Genomic DNA, 23,170 nt, shown 5'->3' on the forward strand with positions numbered 1-23,170 from the left:
CGTATTACCTGTAGGGAATGCGGCTGCTGTGATCATTTCAGTTTATCGCCCTATAGAGACGTACTATACCCCCATGCATGGCAGTGGCAACAGATAAGGCTTTCGCTGCACGAAGTGAAGAGCAAGATTATTTTAGTGTGCACGATTAGCAGTGGCACTCTCACAAAATGCGCACTGGCAAGTGATGGCTGCGAGGTGATAGGACAGGTTTTTAAATAAATGACACTGAAAAGGTGGTGGTTTCGAGCTAGCTTATCCAGTCATAATTTTGCTTCTTTCTGCATAACACGAGCTGAATGCACTCTCTGGCGCGCGCATAAATGGGTGTTTCAGCGATGTTTGCCATTACTTTTTGAAAATAGGTTTTTGGAGGTATAAACATTACTATTGCGGCACAGTATTACCATTGTTGGCGGTCGTCAGGAAACAGATGAATTATGTTAACTTATCAGCTGGTTAACTAAAACCTTATACAGCCGAGCTCACTTGTAACGAACCGGACGGTCATGCGGATAACGTTCGTTGCATCTGAAGTTCGTAGAGTGAATTTCTTATATTATACATAAAAAAAATAAAGTGCAACAAAAGTGGCGTTGATTTATTCAAAAAAAAAAAAAAAGTGCGTTATGCACGCCAGTCTTCAAAGATACCCCTACGGTGGTGCTTTCTGTCTGCTAGCGCAGGGACCCTTGCTGGCGACAAGCTGCTTGAAGGACACATTTAACGAGCTCTGGCAGTCGCTCAATGGATTCCTGGAGGATGCTGCGGCTCCCGCCACTGCCATCCGGCTTCGGCGTCTGTGGCCTGACACGGTGCACCCGGACTCTTAAGACCCACCTGCACCAATGAAAGGACAAGCTCTTATTCTTTCTTTTTCTTTTGAGGGGGGCTCTTTTACTATTCATAATCTGCTTCTATTTTCTTTCACAGCAGCCTTGTAAAGGCAACAAGGTGAATAAATGCGCGCGAACAAAAACTCGAGGGACGCGACGTTACCAGCCGCAAATTCAGCGTTTCTTCAGAGGTTGTACACTGTAAAAAAAATTTCGCCGATTTACGTAGAAACATGGAGGTAATTTATTGCCGAGCTGTTTCCGTATTTCATATAACGGACGTTACTAATATAACGTAAAACCGTAAAACGGACTCTGTTAATTGGTTACAGAATCTCTGTTTCCTGATTACAGCATAATGTTTATTTCTGCATTATAAGGTTTCTGTTTTCTAAATACAGCATTGAGTTCATTCCTGCTTTACAGAATTTCTGTTTTCTCAATACAGCATCAAGTCCAAATTTTCATTATATAGGGTTTCTGTTTTCTGAATACAGCATTGAGTTTATTTCTGCTTTACAGAATTTCTGTTTTCTGAATACAGCATCAAGTCCATTTTTGCATTATAGGATTTCTGTTTTCTGAATACAGCATTTAGTTCATTTCTGCTTTACAGATTTTATGCCTTCTGAATACATCATCAAGTCCATTTCTGCATGACCGAATTTTCCTTTTTCTTATTACATTAAGCAACCTGTTACACAGACCTTCTTTTGCAATTATGAAGCTGTCTGCTTTCCGAGTCACGCGCACAATCAACAAAAAATGAAATCTGTTCTTTTACCGACAGTACAGCATCGGTGGGAACCGAACCCACGACCTCCGAATATCGCGTCCGGTGCTCTTCCAACTGAGCTACATCGGCCGCTGTCCCCCCTGCTACTTGCTTGGGTATTTATGTTGTCTGTATCTGTATACGAACATTGAGAGTGTTCACCAGCACAGGCACATTGTTTTTTCTGCTACTTTGTGTTTATTTATCTTCCCCTAAACAAGATTACATTACTAATTTCTTTGATTATCCAAGTAAACATTAAAAAAAAAAAGACCTAAAGTAACATCCCCTACGCTTTCCTTGGCCTCGCCGACTGTTGGCTTCTTTCCTTCATGTATTATAACGAGCACCCTCATTTCCCCTTAATTGATCTGCTTGTAGCTTACGGGGGTCTCGGTTCTGGCAGTCTTGAAGCCATAGGTAGCGTAAGAGGGTTCTAGCACAGCTTTCGCCCTCGCTCTTGATCACGTTCTACGTGACGCTGGCGGTAACAAAGGACGTTCTACGTCCGCCGCTATGGTTGAGGGTGGCGCTGGTGAACACTCTCAATGTTCGTATACAGATACAGACAACATAAATACCCAAGCAAGTAGCAGGGGGGACAGCGGCCGATGTAGCTCAGTTGGAAGAGCACCGGACGCGATATTCGGAGGTCGTGGGTTCGGTTCCCACCATCGGCACGTTGTTTTTTCTGCTACTTTGTGTTTATTTATCTTCCCCTAAACAAGATTACATTACTAATTTCTTTGATTATCCAAGTAAACATTAAAAAAAAAGACCTAAAATAACATCCCCTACGCTTTCCTTGGCCTCGCCGACTGTTGGCTTCTTTCCTTCATGTATTATAACGAGCACCCTCATTTCCCCTTAATTGATCTGCTTGTAGCTTACGGGGGTCTCGGTTCTGGCAGTCTTGAAGCCATAGGTAGCGTAAGAGGGTTCTAGCACAGCTTTCGCCCTCGCTCTTGATCACGTTCTACGTGACGCTGGCGGTAACAAAGGACGTTCTACGTCCGCCGCTATGGTTGAGGGTGGCGCTGGTGAACACTCTCAATGTTCGTATACAGATAGAGACAACATAAATACCCAAGCAAGTAGCAGGGGGGACAGCGGCCGATGTAGCTCAGTTGGAAGAGCACCGGACGCGATATTCGGAGGTCGTGGGTTCGGTTCCCACCATCGGCACGTTGTTTTTTCTGCTACTTTGTGTTTATTTATCTTCCCCTAAACAAGATTACATTACTAATTTCTTTTATTATCCAAGTAAACATTAAAAAAAAAGACCTAAAGTAACATCCCCTACGCTTTCCTTGGCCTCGCCGACTGTTGGCTTCTTTCCTTCATGTATTATAACGAGCACCCTCATTTCCCCTTAATTGATCTGCTTGTAGCTTACGGGGGTCTCGGTTCTGGCAGTCTTGAAGCCATAGGTAGCGTAAGAGGGTTCTAGCACAGCTTTCGCCCTCGCTCTTGATCACGTTCTACGTGACGCTGGCGGTAACAAAGGACGTTCTACGTCCGCCGCTATGGTTGAGGGTGGCGCTGGTGAACACTCTCAATGTTCGTATACAGATACAGACAACATAAATACCCAAGCAAGTAGCAGGGGGGACAGCGGCCGATGTAGCTCAGTTGGAAGAGCACCGGACGCGATATTCGGAGGTCGTGGGTTCGGTTCCCACCATCGGCACGTTGTTTTTTCTGCTACTTTGTGTTTATTTATCTTCCCCTAAACAAGATTACATTACTAATTTCTTTGATTATCCAAGTAAACATTAAAAAAAAGACCTAAAGTAACATCCCCTACGCTTTCCTTGGCCTCGCCGACTGTTGGCTTCTTTCCTTCATATATATATATATAAATGAGGAGGCATCAGTGGTTTTTTAACGTAGCAAGAATTCATCAAAAAAGATCAAGAGAGCCATGAAGGCATGCAGTCAAGAACAACCATGAGAAAATTGACATACATGCTTAGTGTATCAGGAGATGGAACGAAGCTTCTGCGCCAACTTCATAACTGTCGAATGGACGCTGGTGAGTGACTTCTTTCCGCATCGCCACTTGCTCCCTGACAAGGGACAGATGAAAAATATTTGCCTGTAAAACAGAAATGACTTGTTTTAGTTATGTTTGTTTTACCAAAGAATACAGTGTAAAATGCTTGTTATGTTTGTTGCTTAGTATTTCATAAACCGTATGAAATACTGAATAGTTGGCTAAGTAGTTATGCTAGAATATTCAAAGGCGATGTGTATCGCTGATTGCTTACTATTCCAAAAACTTCGGCTGCAGAAAAAGGTGAAATAGTGGCTAAACAACTTGTAAAAATTCTTTTAGTTATATATATATCTCTGGATATAAGTAAATAAAATCGTAATGTACAGTGGCATAGATTCACGTATTTTGCAATACCCCCAACAAAAGGGAATTGGAAACGCGCACAAAGTCACAGGTGTATATTTTGTTGGAGCTACGAGAGGTTGCACACTAATAGAGCTTAAATTATGTGCAAAAATATTTCGTAGATTTTTCTTACAGTAAGGAACAGATCTGGCCATCACATCGGTGCATGTCACTAACGTGTCTATTAAAAAGCCCTTGGGCTAGGTGTTTAGAAGGCTCTTGACGAAAGTGACAAGGGCACGTTGTGCGGCCTAGTCCCGCGAGGCAAGCAAAATGAGCCATGGTGGGGTTCGAGGCAAAGAATAAGTGGGAGACTAGAAGTCTGTATGGCGTTGTGTGAGGCAATGTTCTATATCTACTTATATATGTGAACAGCTAGGGCACTGTGACATGGAAGAGTGTTTGTACAAATAAAGTTTGGCTGCTGTGTGAAGACGGAATTGCTGAACGATGCACTTTTCACAGATCGATAAGGGTGGGCGTCCTAAGTGGCAAGTTAGCTGAGTCAAATCACTGGTGCGTGCATTATTCATAGCCTATCGCTTTGTACACCGTCTGCATTCACCCTCGGTGGGCTCGTCCATAGGAGCCTCAGCACCCGGTTTACAATAGAGCAGGCAAGCTAGTAGTAAGCCAGCTCATAGAAGTGCACAGAAATTATGTTTTCTTGCCTGCACCACTGCTGAATTTGACAAGATAGGGAATACTATTTTCTTAATGAAAAAGTTGAGTACTGGAAACAAGACTAGAAAAGTAGCGTTACATGCATTAGTATATACAGCACATAATTATAAATCAGTTCTATAAGCAACAAGAAAAGTAAGGCCAGGAGGAAAGATATTTTCAAATGGTCCTTTAAAGGCACTATCCTGAAATGCTTCGCCTCAACAAGTACAATAAACGAAGAATCAAGATGGAGAAATGACATTCATCCCATATATACGATACAACCAGGAAAAAAAAAAAAAGATAAGAACCTCACCTCTGGATAAATTCCAGCGTCGTTGCCGCTGGCTCTGCATACTCAAGATTCAGGACTTATTACAGCACGAAAAGCAGGCAAGCTGCCTCACTGAATGATGCTGGCTCTATAAATACAGCCTCCTGTTAACAAAACACGCACTGCTTTCCATATATGGTACCTGAAATAGAATAAACATTTTTGTTTTGCTCCTGATGCAACACAGTGCCAGTGCTTTATTTAAAGTAGCCTAAAAAGTGAAGGAATCATACGCACTGGTGCTGTCAATATGAAATGAGCAGGTAATTTGCAAAAAAAAAGAAAAAATGAAGACAATTTTTTGGTTAATTTTTAATAACATAAATATTGACTTCAGTATTGTAAGCCATAAAAAATGCTAGTAACAAAAAAAAAAAAAAAGAAAGCTGTACCTGTCGCGCAAAATTATATAGTAATCATTATTTGAATACTCGAAGTGGCAACTTTGTCCCATTCTTTTTCGGAAGTCTATGCCTTCAAATGGTCATTTTGACTGAAATAGGAACACATAGTGATCTTGTATAATGCTCGCATATCTACAGTTTACAAGAACATATACCCATACTCATTGGTTAGATATATGACAATATCTCGTAACCTATGAAGACAGCTTCCCAAAATTTAAACCGTAATTTAATTTGATTAGTTAGCCTTTTTGTGAATGAAGAGCTAAGCAATCCAGGAAAAGGCATGGATCACTACAATTAGTCCAACCACGCAATCTGCTGCCGCATCCGTATGTACAAAGCATGATAATAAATACCATCATCAAGCTTACCGAGTACAAATATAACTGGCGTGGACGGCAAATCGGAGATCCTGAATGTAATGCTCGTGCCTTCCTGATAAGAGACGGGAGTAAAATCAAATTCATGTGGTAACGAACAAGAACTGCTTATAGTGCTCCAAAACAGTGATAACTGACTAACTTTATAGCCATGTTTCTTTACTCAGCCGATGCACCGAATCCTTTGGTTTCTAGGAACATATACGCGGCAAACAATACAGCTGCAGATATTCCGACAGTCACCTGCAGATTTAACTTCAATGGTGCAGCTCTCTATTCCATACTACAGATGCTAAGCATTTCAACAAAAATAAAACGGTAGTGATAGGTGTACCTTTTCATTTTACAACTAAGAAGTTTCCTTTCTTTGATGGGTTCCACGCTCCTATTCCGTATAGCCATAAGCATCAGTATTGCAAGTAGAGAAGAGTGGTGCCAGCATATGGTAGCTACCGAACCTAACAAGCATACTGAAAAGACGTAAAGGAAGTCAAACTGCAATAATCAAGGCTTCTAATAATTATAGTTCTTTCTTCTTTCTTTCATATAGTTCCAAGTTTCAATGAATAAGGCCATGAAGGCTGTTAGGTTATACCTGCCACCACAATAGTTTCACATTATTTTACAATCTCCAAAATGGATTGCTCAGGATTCACTACTGAGGTACAGTGGGGTTTATAACTCACTTCAAAGATACGGTAGAGAGCACGAGGGTCGTCCTTGAAGTATGCGGCAAGGAGAGGCATTACCACATCTGCCTCAGCTCTGATGTTGCTTTTTGTTTTTTCGAGCTGCCGCTCTGCAAGCAGGTACATGATTTCCCTTGAAGGTGCACTGTCAAGGTACTTCACAAGGAGTGGAGTGCATATTGCAACACTGTCCTGAAATGTGGCCTGGAATAAATTAAAACATTTTTTTTTTTTCATCATTGGCAAGCAAAGATTATTGGTAGGCTTCAATGGCAAAAGGCAAATGTTTGCTTTGACATGTATGCAGAAATTTAAATTTGCAGCAAGAAACACTGCAGTATGCTACCAATTTTCTACGGCTATCACAGTATCACCATTGAATGTGATGCTGGTCTGGCAGTCCTAAACCAAAGAAACAAATTATCGGGAAAAAAATAAACATTTAAAAGTTCTCATAAAACGATGCCCATTTACATCTTGCTGATTAAATTTAGCTGCAGATCTTCACCACCCTAGGATTTCCACAACTTTCGCTGCTCTGCGCAAGGTCCGTGCTTGTAATGCTCAAATTTTTCATTCGCAAAAGCAAGATCTTTCACAGCATAGCTTGGTTTCCTCACATATCAGTCAGCAGAACTGAATATTCACAACTCCAACTTGTACACTGCAGCCATTCTCCTTATCTTACCTGAACATCTTTCCCAAGAAAGTTATGTGCGTGACTGTAGAAGAATGGTCTGTGAAATAACAATGGCCATTCTTCTTTCACTTGGGCTGTGGTATGCACAGGGTTAGCCGAGTTGATGAACACCCGTTGGTAAAAATATGTTTCTTTCATGTACGCCATTGCAAGTGGCACGTCTATATCTCTGAATGTTTTCATTCCTTCCTTTTTCAAAAAATCAATTTTTTCGTGGTCATTTTCGGCAATTGGCTTTTGAACAGGCTGCCATTCTGACAGCCATAGCTGCTGCTTTTACTTTTCTTAACTTGTTTTTTGGTCTGCTGCAGTGCCTGTGTTTCACGATGCTAATTTTCTACTCTGTTCTCTATTTGAAATGGTCCACAATATGTGACACAAGCTTCATCCGTAATGACTCGTATCTCCCGCAGGATGGCACAGTACACAGGAAGGCAATGTTTTCTGTTTCAGCATGGTTTCTATGGTGCCTGAAGACATGGCTTCTGAAGGTTCGGTAGTTCTTGAACGCAGCACCGCACGGACTAATTGGACATAAGGCTCCACCGAGTACACTACTATGATAAGAAAAATGTTCAAAGTAGGCCAGCCAAGTAGAAAAGCTCTGCGCACATCTCGGGCATCTGTTCATCTTTCAGCACCATCCGGTAATAATGCTATAATAAAAAATAAGTTGTCATATAATTTACAAACAAGCTGTCATACGAAGACCACCCCGCGCACAACCCTCTGAACAATCAGTACCATGTCTTGTCACCTTCCAAAGCCACGCCCGTGAGTTTTCGCTGACAATTAGCCGGATTTTCTGCTAATCGGCAACTGTAACGCTATCGCATTAATATTGCATACTGCGGTCGAACAGCTCCAGTTGAAAACAAACTTCCACGGTACAAACGAGCGGCTTAGTTCGCGATTGACAAGTGGTTTATGCCTCCTTAAATCTGATCACCGCAGCTGACCAAAATACAAGCCAAAGTGCTGCTGTGTGCTGCTTAAGTACCGCTCAACACCGGACGTTCATTTAGTCGGACAGTGCTATAAAATAGTTTCGATATGGTCCGAGTAGTTCCTCTGTCTGGACTCATCATGCGGAGAAACGAAAATCATATGAGCAATGCAAATAAACAAGTTTGTAAAGAGAGCGCGCCCTGCATCGAAATTGTTCACTGAATAAAACGTTTGCACTGCCTGAATGGCGCCTTTGCGAAGCGCGCAGCACTGCTCTTAGACACCCGTACGAAGCCAGTCACGAATTGCACCTCAAAAGACAATTGTAAGATTGTTCTCACCTGTTAGGCGAATACGTTGTCTTTTTTTGCTCGTCGGTGATCCAGATGTATTCGCAAGCGCACAAGATGGCTGGGTCGTCAAAGATAAAAAGTTGCAATGCAGTATCGCAGTCCAGACGTTCAGCTCCACACGTCCACGCCCTGTGCTCACTTGAAAAAGGCGCGAGAATGCAGTGCGCAACCGCTACGGCGCATGCGTCATTGCCCTAGCGACGAAGGGACGAAGCAGTCGTCGGCGCGGGCGCGGGCGGCTTTATGCAGCAGACGGTGCGGAGTAAGCGCGAAGGCGTGAGAACGTTGTTTTCCGCTGGGAGATAACACGTACAAGGCGTGATTTAAAAAAAAAAAAAAAAAAATTGGCTTACATCGAATCGGCCAACACGGCGACAACCGAAGAGCCTGGGAACGCCGACTTCTAGAGCAGTTTTCTATTTGTTCTTATAGTAAATGGCGCAGTACCCAAGGTCTATGTACAGTACCTCTCACTTGTCGGTGGGCGCAGCGCCGGGAGGGAAGAGGTGAACGAAAGAATAAAAAAAAAAAAAAGTACGCCAGCGGAGGTTTCGATCTCAACTTACACTGAGACCGCATAGCAGACAGGCGCACCTGTATTTTGACTCCATTGCAATACCGCCGCCGCTGCCGCGATGAAAGCGCTTCTCCGATCACCGGCCGAGAGCGCTTTGCTTTGCGCGTTAGGTGATGCTGCTGTGTGTAATATGCTTGACAGCAGCAGCATCCGGCCAGAGGAGAAACGATGCGCGGCTTTGGAATGTTGCTCTTGTGCAGGTGGTTCGAGAAGCCCAGCCCGGCGGGAAGGTGTGGGAGCATGTACAGTGTGCATGCTTGGGGATCTTCCATACTTGGGCATGCGGGCGTCGCAGTGGCGTGAACGCCTCCTTCATCCATGCCCGGTTCACGGATTTTCAATACGTATTGAATAAAACGGAAGCGCCTGAAATTCGATTCACGGATGTTCAATACTTACTGAGTAAAACGGAAGTGTCTGAAATGCTTATAAGGACATTCTCCTTCATCCGTGCGCCAATTCTTGGATGTTCAATACGTATTGAGGAAAACAGAACCGTTTGACGTTCTTTTAAGGAGGTTGTCTGCGTAAAATTACGGTTTTTTTTTTTTTTTTTTTTTTTTTTTTTTTTTTTTTTTTTTTTTTTTTTACAGTGTAGGATGCCGCGAACTAGCTAATGATGCTCGCGCGCGAGCAGAGCATGGTGTCTGCTGCGTGCCTGCGCGCCGAAACAGCAAATGTTGGAGAACCAATTGAAAAGGTGGCGGATACATCGTGACCAGCCGTTCAGTAAGACATACAACGCGTCTCAGATAGCTGTCATTGGTTGATCAAGGACCACGCGCCGTCGGAGCGCGCTCGTCCAGCGGTTATACGACTTCTCTCTTGTTGGGAGGAGTGGTCGCAGCGGCTAGGAATGCTCTTCTATCTCTAACGGAGTGGTGCAGCCACGGTCGCAAGTTTTGACCGCGTCGCAGTGTCATTTCTTTAACGCGCAGTTTAACGTTACAACCGCCCTCGTCACTAATAAGTGAGCATTCGTTATAACCGGGCTCGACTATATAAGTGGGCTCGACTTAGTTGATCTATAACGGTAAAACGCCTGGTTTCGATAAGAAATTAGTATCTGGTCATCAGTAACAACAATATATCTGTATCTAGAATTTCAACGCCATTACCTTCACCGCAGTGGCTAAAAAATTCTGGTCATCACGCGCATCATCCGAATACAACACAGCTGTAGTGTACACAAAGCGATGCCCACCTGTGCACGTCAGTCCATAGCGCTAGCGCACCTTGATCTTTGTTCCGCCTTAACTGGGGCAGAGAGCTCTGCAGCGCCCACGAGAGATCACGAGGCATATATTGGCCATTGAGTGAGGTGGACTGGCGGGAGCGCCACAAGCGCGGGCTTCGCAAACGGCGTGTGTGATGGCGAAAATTTGTTGAGCCACAGCGACTGGAGTAGCCACGTCCTCAAAATTCTAAACCTGATGTAGCCTATTTGGTTAAAAATATTTACTTAAATACGAATTGATTGCAGATTGCGAGCAACCGGACGATGTAAGCCGCACTCTTCTTGACGAGAAACGGCCCCTTTCGCCCCCGCACATTTCTTCTAATTACTTCGCGTGTGCGGTATCCTTCGCCATGATCTTTTTACCCGTGTATAAAGAAGGAACTTACTTTGGAAGATCTGAGCTAGGATCGCTTTATATCCGGCGGTAACTCGAAATTGGCTTCTCTTCCAAGGCCTGTCATGATCCCGGTTCTGTATGTCCCGTTCGCCTATCAGGGGCGGATTCAGGGTCACTGGACCCTGAAGGGACCGTTTGGAGAGTGAAGACTGAGGCCCCTTTTGAACTATTTATCATTGGAAGCTTTTTGCACCACAAAAATGTGGTTCGATCTTCCTACGTAAAATTCCTTGCTTTTCTCTGTGTCTGAGGAGGGGGGGGGGGGGGGGGGGGGGGGGACTGCCATTGCCTACCCCCTTAAATCCTGTGAAGCGGCAGCCGTCATATTAGCACCGGCTGTGAATCCCATATCCACAACATTCAGAAAAACCACAAACCGGCACCTGGCAGCAACGGATCTCTCGATGGAGAGCGCTGCCATCCTCGGCTGTTCGGACAAAAGCACCCATCATCGATCCCTTCTGGACTTTATTCGTCAGCGGCCTTTTCTCCATGCACTTATCATCTATTTTATGTTTTGAAATACCGATACCGGGGGGTGTATCGAGAGCAGCTACACACCGCCGCCAGAGCAACGGGTGGGAGCGAGCGAAGCATTTGCAACCCGGACGATATTATGCCCAATAGCAAGCAGTGCGGTAGCACGTTGAATCCCAGAGGAACAGTGACGTTCAGCGGTAGCCAGTGGCGATGAGTATTTCGTTTTCTTTAATAGAATGTTGGAAAACAGAGGCCAGTCCTAAGAGGACGCTTGATCCGTGAGAAGGGCTCTCTACCAAGCTGTCATCGCCAAAGGCGCTCGTAGCACTAGGAGGCAGTCGCGGGAAGGCACGCCTTGCTCACTCGGGCTGCTGTGGAAATCACCGCTTCACCGGGCTGCTGGGTGCTTCGCTATCAGGAGAGCGCGCAAACAAAGGGAACATGCTTGGTGCTTCCGTTTCGATCTCACAGGCGTGTTCATGAGTTTGCTGCGCAATGCATGGGATGCTAGCATTGAGTCACAGGCTTCACAGGCTAGCGCGTACCCAGAGCGTGCCGCACTTGTGGTTAAAGATATGACGCACCGCCTCTGCATGCGTTAATCCCAAAACAGCATTCGGGACGCTAAACCATTCAGCTCGAAAGTTCCCACGTGACACCTTGGGCAACCAGCGGGAATACTTTTGGCCGTTTTGGTTCATCGTCACACAGAAAACACAGCGCGGTAACTATACAGAAGACAAGGCGAGGAGAGGACAAGCGCTTAAGCAACAGAAAAAAACGATGGTGCAAAGTCAGACACACAGCAGAAAAAAGGGCAACAGAACTGTGCTAACAACGCTGCTCTACGCATGCTCGCATACTCGGCTGAAAGGGTAGAAACCTTTCAAAGCTGGCTGTTGCAAACGCTGAAGAAAATGTAACGAGTGTAAGCCATGCGAAGGCAATAATAAAAAAAAAAAAAAAAGTGGGGAGCGGGAACGACAGCAGAACTGCGTTCACTATCCACAGTACACCCGACGTGATGGCCGCGGGGACGCAGTTGTTCCAAAATGCGCTGAAACCTCAAAGCAGCTCCGTGAGCGACACGTGTTCGACAGTATAATAGTGCTGGAGTTGGAATTCGTCCACGCGCGCGCCAAGTGCTGCTGACTCAGCCTTGTCCGCGGTTGAGTGCCTCAGCTACTTCCTCACGCACTCACGTCAGCGACGCGCATTACAGTGGGCGTACGGCGCGCTGTTACAGTGCGCTTCATTCCCCACAGCGTAAAGCTATATCAGCAGAATGGAAAGCGCGCCTGTGTCTTTCAATTGCTTCTCTTTTTTTTTTTTCTTTATGATTGTACAAGCGCGCCGCGTCGGGCGTGAGTGAAAATGCGCTGCGTCCACATTTTCAAGCTGCGACCTTACAGCTGTATTCGCTTCGCGTTGCCAGAAATCCTGGGAAACGCACTCGCATTCCTTCCCAGCGCGGATCAGTCACCGCCGGCAAACAATTAGCGAATTATTGAGACCCCATTTTCGCCGCGGATTGCCAAATGCGTGAGAATGACGTTCGCTCTATTTGGTCGGCGGATTAAATGACGCAGGCCTCCGGTGCACACGCTCGTGGCGTAAGGTGAGCCGTTCGCTCACAGCGCTCCGGAAACAGAGGAGTCATGAACATATATCATAGTGTAAATTTACCTGCCCGAAACCAGCGAGCCTTTAGGCTGGCGTCACCGCAGCACACCCGGGCGGTGGTCGTAGCCGTGGCTGCGGAGCGACAAAAGTGATGCAAGGATATGGAGCTGCAGACGGTCTCCCGCCTCCTGCCGACATTTATGAGCGGTCACTGTATAGGGAGCTTGCATGAAGCGATGCATGGTGGGTAATCCACCATCATGATGTCGCTGGCAGCAGACGGCGGGCAACGCAGCCAGGCTGAATTGAGCAAGTGCCTTGTCGTTTTCGACGATTCACCGAGCAAACAAGAGGCTGTTCGTGCGCTGCCATTATGTGCCTGAAATTGTCGGCAGATTCCGGAGGAACGTACATGTCCATGCTCTGCCCGAAAAATCGGGTGTGCTTGAAGAAATGCAAAACAGTGCGACGCGGACCTGTTCAATTTACGCGCAGACGACCAACGTTGCAGACGACTAACTGCACTTTGCGTCTGGACCTGTGGCCATCCGTCGACATCGCCGACATTCATGATTTATAGTTCTGGCGAATAGTTTGACACTTGCCCGAATTGACGTCGATCTCGCGTGTGTTGGTCCGTGCGAACCATTCGCATCGGCGTCGCTAGATGAATGCTTTGCCTTTTCGCCCTCGTGCAGATGTAAGTTTGTTTGTTTTTGGAATCGTGAAGAGCCAGCAGTCGGCCTGTTCGATCGCGCCAGCATCGTCTGCGCGCACTACACGACCATGTAGACGAGGCTGTGTGGCTGTGCCGGGCTGCGTCGTCTGCTGCCAGCGACAACATCATGGCGGATTACCCAGCATGCATCGCTTCATGCAAGCTCCCTATAGGCTGCGGTTCGCAAATGGCTGGCACCGAGCACTTGAAATTTGCGTGGGGGTTATCTCAAAGCGACGTCGACTGTGAGGGACGCCGTAGTTCAGGGGACTGGATTGATGGTACTAACATCGCACAGCACCCTGTGTTTCGCCCCGGTCTAAACATGACCGACGTCGTCCGCGAGATCAGCAGTCGAGCGCCCTAACTAGTGAGCCAGCGCGGCGGGGCCGCGAAATTCGATAAAATACAGTGAAAATACAGGATGCACCATACTGATCTCGTTCATGATGCCCGCTTTCTTTCTGTGTCGTCGAACTGAACAGCAGACGATGCATACTACTCACTCGTGTGAAGAAAGCTGAAGTCACGAGAAATAGGAACGAGATCGGCCGAATAAGACCAATACACCTTATTTTTTATTTATTATTATTATTATTATTATTATTATTTTTTTTTTTTTTTTTTTTTAGTTTTGCTCTGAAGGGTCATTTTATTCTGCTCGTCGCGGAGAAACAAACGGCCAAGTAGCACCGCACCAGCACGCGTCGGAGGCCGTTGCTCATTTTTCCCTCGTCCGCGTGCCATTGCTGATCCACTGGTTGCCTCTACTGCCGAGTGTCGCATAGACGCAGAAGGCCAAGCGCTCCCCTCGAGATCAGCTTCCCTGATCCAGGCATGAGAGCACTATGCTAATACGTCGGTCTACCTAACTGTAGTAAACCAGTTCGATCCAAAAGTGAATTAATAATGCCAGCACCGTGGTGATGTGGCAGATATACGTCATACATTAAGGGCCGGCCAACAAAACTCTAGACTATGCCCTATTCCCCACCCCACTCGAGAAGGCCGAGAGGCGACCCTGCTCAGCAGGTCCGGACTCGAGGAACAATTAACGAGCTCTGGTCCAACGGGCTCGAGCGGCGGCTTCGACCAATGCTGTCCCGCAATAAATATGACACCAAGATGCCCACGTGCATCACCCTCTCTCGTTCCCGAAAAAGACTTTTTGCCATCACCACCCACCGAGATGCAAGATTTCCGGAAATTTTGAGTGGCTTAACTGAGAGGAAATAAAGCTTTTCCTTCAATTTTCTTACGAAAGTTTTGAAAGTTTGAAAAGCAAAAGGTGAAACACGTATGTTAAAAATAGCTTATAATTATTCGCTAAAATGCGCAAACATCAATAATTAATTTACCTCTTTCAGATCAATGATAAGCAATCCTGTGCTGCGAGAATTGTCTATCTCAATAATGTATGTCATATGCGCAAATTATAGCCGCAGCAGTACCAGTGTTTGCTAGAATGTTACTGGCGTTGCCTGCCGAATTAAGCCGCTACATTGATGCTTACTAGCGTTTCAGTCCCTTAGCGCATCTCGCGAGCGACATGCACCGCAATGTGACGATTCCTGTCTGTTTCGACTTATCAGTAGAACAATGGTTTTTGTCAACACTTATCAGTAGAACAATGCTTCTGGCGAAGCCACGACCGATTAAAGTGCCCGACTAGACTTATTTTTCAATGTCTCCTCTACACTGATGCTTCACTCGCGTGCACTTCAAGTCGCGCAAAGCCCACTCAGAAGGTATCGAGAAGCTTGAACTGAGACAGTGTCAGTTTGGCTTTGTAGCTTTTGTCGAACTTTTTGATGGCTGCGCGCTGATAAACAATCCTGATGCTTGGCGCACCAGTTTAATCGACGTTATTTTTCTTGATGCCAGCCTAAATATTTTACACAACAAAATATGTCCTGTCAAACGCGTCGCACTGAGAAATACATGTTACGGTATTTGCATATACCGCTCGTTTTTTTTATATATATCCAGTGGCCATTTCACACACAGAAATTGCTTCCAGTCGTTTAACCATGGATGAAATTTTTTTAATATTTGCGAAAATATACCACACTGACTGAAGATCATGCTCTATGAGTACTCTCTTTCACGTGTTTGCTCCGTGAAAGTACACATGTCAAGGCTGCATACAAGTTGATCGATCAGTTTGAACAACTCCCAGCTGGTAGTGGGCGACTTTAACGCCAATCCCATCAGTTTGGCTGCCGCACTAATTGTCGCAGAGGCACCTACCTCCCGTCGTCATTCATTCAGGACGAAAGCCTCTCCCTCCTGAATGATACCACGTCCCCACCCGCACTGCATCCAATGTTCAACAGAACATTATCCCAGACCTCCCACTTAGCAAACACACGCTCCGCGACAGCCGATGGGTGAGCATAACACACTTCCTTGGTAGTGACCATTACATCATTTCCATAGAGCTCAATATATCTTCAAATATTGACAAAGGGCTCACATGGCGGACAGGGACAGGTTCCGCCAGATTCTGAGCCTATGGCCCCAATCATTATCACAGACCTCTGTGAAATGACCTACATTCTCACTCGCGATGTAGTCCCGCACTACCACATTCCCGAGACTGAGGACAGGTAGATTGCTGATCAGCCTGCTCCTCCCCATGTAGGAAGCACAAACCAGCCTGCAATGGAGCTGGCTCAGTCAAAAGCACAATCGGCCCCTCAAACGCCGTATCGGTTACCTCGTACGCGAGATTGAAGCACATGCATTCGACTTAGCCCGCCAACAATGGGGCAGGTCCGTGATCGCATGAGTGCAATTTAGGGCTCAAGAACGCTTGGTCTCTCCTTAAATATCTCCTGTACCCGGGTCAAAAGAAGACTACCCAACGCGATAATGTCACACGCATCTTGCACCAGCTCCAGCTCTCAGACGATGCACTCCTCCAAGCCCTTAAAGATCAGTATCAAAGATCAAGCCCTCAAAGATCAGACAGAAGCAGCTGTCGTTAGGCAGTTACAAACCAACACTTTCCCGACTCCCCTCGTTTACTCGTATACCTGCACCCTTCTCTTGGTCCCCCTGAATGTCCGCACTGCGGGGACCATCCAACCCTATTCCACATGGTATAACAATGTCAAGTCATACTCTCTATTTCCCCTATTTCTAGCCATTCTCAAACCTCTTGGGCGGAGCGGCTAACTGACCCCACGGCTGCTGGTCAGAAATGGCTGGTGGCATGAGCGGGGTTGGTGACCGGCACCTATGAGGCCCCGGACTAGGGGCTTCACCTGGGCGCACAAATATATCGACAATAAACTTCTTTATTCCTCCTCCTCTTCCTCCCTCGACTACAGCAGAACAAATTCCACTGCCGTATCCGTCAAGCGTACAAGACGGCTCTCAATCTTCCCCCTTCAACACCCTCAACCCCTCGCCGAGTTCATCGAGGCCCATCAATCTGCACAAATTGATCGGCCTCCTCCACCCTAGACAGCCGTCACATATTTGAAGCTATTGGCCTACAACCCCTTGACAATACTCCTACGCTTTCTCTCTATCACCTCGCAAATGTGGCTTCACCGTTCACCTCCTCCCCCAAAGCATGCACCCCCCGAACAACACGCCGTTCTTCGTGTTGCTCGGGCTGCAGCCCTACACAAATACTATGGCATACAGCCGGAGACAGACGTCGACGCAGCCTCCTACACCTCTTCATATGCCTTCGCCCTGGCGGTAGTGTCCAACTCGTCCAGCTCTCTCAGGTACTATCACTGCCTCCACTGCCGCGGAAGCGGAGAAGGCGGCCGTAGCCTTAGCAACCGCTACCACAGGCGACCATGCTCGTTTCCAGCGACTCAAAGACCGCGGTCCAAAACTTGCGCAAGGCCGTATCTTCTCTGCTTCCTGGCCCATGCTGACCGGCCTTTTCCATCCTTGCTTCACTTTTTCACAATGGGAGGCTGCGGTGTGACCCGGCATGTCCAACGGCAGCTGATGGACTGGTCTTTGGAAGTCGCCGGAAAGCATCATCCCGCCACGACACGCATTCAAAAGCAACCCCCATCACTAGGATGTTACAATTAAGGCTCATTTTTCTTAATAAGGTTTGTTACCTAATAAGGTTTGGTAGGCAATAATATATCGTCTTTCCTAAAGAAATGCGAATGTCATTTACCTGCTCAGGTTCTCTAATCCATTGTGCTTTCTTTTCTGTCCCTCTTTGTATCGCATTTCTTGCAATGGATTAGAGAACAAACACGAGTTGACGATGTCTCGACTCACATTAAAAAGGAGAAACTGAAATGAGCAAAACATGTCAAGTACGTAATGGGAGGTAACCGAGAGTAATATCGAGTTAGGTGTTCCGCAGTTTTGCTGAAATAATGGGGCGTCGCGGTGTGGCAGAAAGCGTGAATGATCTGACGTAATTATTTCTGTACCTTTCCAAACATTTTTATTGCAGCAGGCCGAGAAAGAAAGTAGCGCTTGGCCATACTTCTCTCTCTCTCAGTCGCATTACTCAGGCACTCTGGGATAAACGGAAGACAGATGAGTAATCCAGATGACAAGGTACTTGTTAATTCCTAAAATTTCTGGAACGACACACAAATTGACACAAATGTCGCCGTTTCGACGAAAAATTTCTCTAGCTCGATTTTACGGTTGACATTTACAGTTCTCTTCCTCCTACCCTTCGGTACAACCGTCAAAGGTTGCGTCCTGAAACCAGTGTGTTACTTCGACGGTGTAATATTGCATCAGGAAGATTTTTTGTTTAGTGCTCCACTGCCTTGATTTTACTTCAAGTTACATTTCATCATCATTATCATCATCATCGTCGTCATCGTCATCATCAGCCTGACTATACCCACTGCAGGGCGAAGGCCTCTCCCATATTTCTACACTTAACCCGGTTCTTCTGTGTATAGCTGCATCCACTTAACCCCTGCGAACTTCTTAATCTCATCCGCCCATCTAACTTTCTGCCGCCCCCTGCTACGCTTTCCTTCCCTTGGAATCCAGTTTGTTACCCTCAGCGACCATCGGTTATCCTCTCTTCGCACTACATGTCCTGCCCATGTCCATTTCTTCTTCTTAATTTCCACTAAAATGTCGGTAACTTGAGTTATTTCTCTGACCCACTCTGCACGCTTCCTATCTCTTAATGTTACCCCTACCATTTTTCGTTCCATAGCCCTCTGGGTTGTCCTCAACTTAAGTGGAACTCTTTTGGTTATCCTCCACGTTTCAGCCCCATAGGTTACATTTAGCTAAATATTTTTATTGACTACTATTCGTACCGCCTAAAATTTTTTTACCGCATACATTTTTCATCGACATTGATTCCAAATCAATAATTTATGTATACGGTACAGCCTAAGTCACGGTGAATTATTCATTGCTTGTGGCTGCCCCAATTCCTTGCCAATCCCCCACGGTGGGTATGTGGCATGTCTTCTGAGGCAAGAAGAAAAAGGAGATTGTCAAAGGCACCGTCACCACGCCCCCCCCCCCCCCCCCCTTTTTTTTTTTCCTTTACCTAAAACTCAGCAGCTTTAACATTCGAGTTTCCTATTTTCTTAGTGTCGATATGAGCCGATGTTCCTGCTCCGAACAAGGCACAAACTATTGTTCCTTACATTCACTTGCAGATATGTCAGGCTGTTGTGGGAACAGGCAATGACGACACGGAAACCTTTTCTTGAAAACACGACGAAACTGTATTGAACATTTACATTACGGTCAATAAAGGGTACAGCATACATATCTTTTTTCTTTCAGTTCGCGAAGCAAATTGAATGTGATCCGCAGGCAAGCCTCTATCTTGGCGGGCGAGTTCCCCTTTATGTGGACCCTCCCAGACCATGAGGTAGACAGAAGAGGGGTCGGTTGTGAAGCATCGTCACCGCGCCGAGCACGGGAGGAGGTAACAGCCCCTCACCCCTCACACACAACGCAAATAAAAGAGAAGAAGGGGGGGGGGGGGGGGGGGCATACTTGTCGATCACTGCACAGGCGCAAACTTTCATTCCAAAGAAAGGAAAACAAAACAGAGGCTGCGTGAATATCTAAAGCATATCACTCGAAGCTAACAGACATAAAATAACAGAGGGGCTGCTTTCATGTCGTAGCCAATCAAAGGCAAGAACGTGTGCTCCGGTACTGCCGAGAGATGGCTCCCGACAGCGGCGAAGGCTGACTTCAGCTAAAGCTAGTTGTGCCAGGAAAATCGCAGCATTTCAGTCAGGCTGTTGGTGTCCTGGCCAAGTTTGAAGATTCGGAGTGCTGACCCACCGCAGAAGAAAGACATAGGGGACATATCGAACAACAAAGGACTGTGTTTTCAGTAAGGCTACATTGTTACGCACAGAGCATATATAAACAACGCGATCGCTAAAAGATAAGGAACTCCACATTACGTGACTGATGAATTAAAGTTAACATAAATAAGGCAAAATTGAGGGTGTGGTAAATTTATCACACGGATACTATCGGCGTAACGACCGGAAAAGTATGAGGGCGTTTAAATCGTTTAAGGAGTGAAATGCGAAAGCGAAACAATGTTGCTGCTGCAGGTTTCTGCCATTGCATCCCGACGTGCACTCGTTTTTATTATTATTATTATTATTCCTTTATGAATTCGACCACCGACCTATACAGTCACCGGCAACGTTACAAAAAGGCAGAACGCGGGTTCAGTGACCTTTTCTTGGGCGATAGAGTAAAACAAGTCTTTGTTGACGATCAAAAAGGCCAGCTGACAGGCGCTGGATCGGATTCTCAAGAACACTTACCACATCTAAGAAGCTCTTAATCAAAAATAGGTAAGCCATTAGACAATTCGTACATGGGTAGTTCATATGGTAAGTCGTAACAGATTTTTGCTAAACTCAATTTTTTGGACACGATAACACATCGGACAATCCGGTTTATGGGTTATAGAAGTGAAGAATATTTTTAACCCGAACAATGCTCCCTTTTTCACGGAGTACGCAAGACGATCGACTTTAAGATCGGTGCACAGCTCTTTTGCGCTCTGCTTAAATTGCGCAAAAAGTAACTCAGAAGAAACTGGAGCCGCGAGTCACAGCAGCCCTTTCACTCTTGGCTAAAGAAAGCAAAAGAAAGCCCCGATAAGCAAGGTGTCGCGGGTTTCGACAGTCGACGTGCATCAAGCTGCCAAGCATCGTGCTCTTTGAAGCGATCGCCCCCATGCACATTCGTGTGTAACCCCTATAGACCGCGACTGTAGCAGTACGGGGTGGTGTGAGCGGGGAAGCTGTAAGACAGTGGGGCCTTAAGAAAGTGGTGCGATGTGACAGGGAACGAGTGGCTTCTGGTGACCATACTGCATCAAAATGGCGACCATCCGCGGGGTGGGTAGAACAAAAAATGAGTTCTTGCCCTCGCCTTTAAGCTATAGCTCTTGTTTAGTTGTGTACCTTCGGTCTTCGTTCACGCGTGCTCTGGAACTTACCGCATGCATTCCAGTGCAGACTTAATGAGAGGTCTATTTTATCTATGGCCTCCATCTCGCCTCGGATTGCATAAAGTTCCATCACAAGCAGGTCTGGGTGTTCTGATACCTATTCGTTATTTACTATTACGCTCAATTTGACTTGCAACCAGCGAGCGCGTGGCCGTAGTGTTTTCCGGAAACGCGGTGGGTCGATCGACAAGCGCTGCGAAAACTAGATGGAAAGGATTCTGCTGTTCCAGCAGTCAGGTGTATTACCTGCGTCGTCTATTCAACGAATCGTTTTTGTCACAAGAGCCAGCGCGTTTAGCTTTGCATAGGCCGGGTTTCATCCTGGGGCCGACGGTTCTTTTTTTTAGAAATCAGGTCCTAACAAAACAGACGACGCAAAATCAAGTAGAAAAACAGACGACGCAAAATCAAGTAGACACGCGCCTGGCATTGCGCACGCAAGTGCCGGCGATGCGATAACGCTATGTCACTGCCAATACCAGACGGCACAAGGGAGAAGGCCGAGTGGTGGAGCAGCTAAATCTCTTCTCTTTTGTTTTCAAGCGCGTCGCTTGTCGGTCGACGCCATAATGCTTCCGAGAAGCGCTCCGGCCACGCTGCTTGGGTTTACAAGTCATGTTGAGCGGGACAGCACACGTTTAGCTCTCTGTGTGTCGAGCTAATAGCTGCTGTTGTACCGCCATTTCCTGTAATCGACGCATCCGTAATGTGGTACAGCCAATAGGGCTTCCTGGGATCAAAGTTCCGTAGATCGAGAGGCCGGCTTCTCTTTGCGACGAAGCTGTCGTGATAGTCGTGAATTCTCATGGAGGGAGTCGGCCATTATCGGTGACTGTCACCGCATTGTTCAAGGATGCTAAGGGCATAAAATACTTACGCTTCATATTTACTGACTGCCGCTGTTAAATTATTTCAGTCAACGTGTCCAGCTGTGCAAATTCCTGGAGGATAGGGATGGCCGGGGGTAAGCTTTGGCAAGAACACGGTGGTGCGTATTGCGTTCCTATTATTTCCAACTCCGCTCATTGTCGCCTCGTCAGTCTTTGGAACTGGGCCTGGTACATTATTCGGGGCTGTAGCACCGACTGTACATACAATACGTCTTGCCAACTTCATTCGGGCGCATCTCCCCTAGACCAAACACATTTTATTAATAGTAAGGTTGAAAGTTGGGCGAGTTGAAGCTGGTTCATTTTGAAGGTAGCGCGAAAAACGAGGACCAAGAGTGTGTCGTGATGTGTCCTCCTACTCTTGGTCCTCGTTTTTCGCGCTACCTTCAAAATGAACATTTTATTAAGGAAGTCATGGCTACTTGTTTTATCCTGTGAAGCCATTTTATTCTTTAGACAGATTTATGAATATTTAGGCCAAATACTCTCAACTTATCCATCTCCTGCAAAGCCTGATTTCCAACTTGTAGCGTGAATTTTAGTGTTGCCAATTGCTTTCTTCCATAATTGTTTGTAACATGAATATAGCTGGGCTTTTGGGGTGGCAGATCCAGACCTGATTCGTGGAAGTGCTCATCTAGTGTATTTAAGGTTTCTTTAAAATAAACATTGTGCGTATCAAGGTGTCTATGATCAGACCAAATCGCGATATCGTCTGCGTAAATAATGAAGTTCACGTCTGGTATTTCAGCTAATTTCCCCGCCTAATTGAATGTGTGCGACATAAAATAGCAAATGCGTTAAAACTGATCCTTGTGGCACGCCTCCATTTGGGGTGTAACTGTCGATTTATTGCCTGTTTACCCAGATAGAAAAGATTATGTACCGCTTTTATGACATGCAGGACCCATTAGCCAACATGGTGCGCACGAGGTGGCTATACGAGGCGACATATATGTATAGCCTCTTCAGCTGAGTATAGCCAACCTATTCTCTGTGCCAAGGCCAGGACACATTGTATTTCGGTTGACTTTCCAACCGCCTTGATAGGCGGGTGGCTATCATCTTTTCATAAACCTTGCAAATTGTGGGCGTTAGTGAGATAGGCCGCAAATATTGTAGGATACTAGGACGCTTCCTAGCATTTAGTATTGGGACTACCAGGGATCGACTCCAACCGAGTAGAATCTTTCCTCCGTGCCATACGTCATTTGTCACATCCAACAGGCTATCAACCGTGTCTCCTTTTTTAATTCTTGAAGACCTTATAAAGAACATCATGGCT

At 46.1% G+C, this 23,170-nt stretch overlaps 1 protein-coding gene across 1 annotated transcript; it reads right to left on the minus strand.

Annotated features, from left to right (window-relative positions):
- Positions 1 to 599: 599 nt before the first annotated feature.
- On the minus strand, positions 600 to 8,686 carry LOC146203735 (uncharacterized). Its single transcript, XM_084588910.1, has 6 exons — positions 8,478 to 8,686; positions 6,486 to 6,692; positions 5,791 to 5,854; positions 4,995 to 5,154; positions 3,577 to 3,706; positions 600 to 837 (listed from the first exon to the last, which is right to left on the minus strand). Exons 2-4 carry the CDS (start codon positions 6,612 to 6,614, stop codon positions 5,120 to 5,122), a joined length of 228 nt encoding a protein of 75 aa, XP_084445036.1. The 5' UTR covers positions 6,615 to 6,692; positions 8,478 to 8,686; the 3' UTR covers positions 600 to 837; positions 3,577 to 3,706; positions 4,995 to 5,119.
- Between the last annotated feature and the right edge of the window lie 14,484 nt (positions 8,687 to 23,170).

This window comes from Amblyomma maculatum, chromosome 1 (genome assembly GCF_055883805.1).
Source record: "Amblyomma maculatum isolate TAMU_Amacu chromosome 1, ASM5588380v1, whole genome shotgun sequence".
Classification (NCBI taxonomy): Eukaryota; Metazoa; Arthropoda; class Arachnida; order Ixodida; family Ixodidae; genus Amblyomma; species Amblyomma maculatum.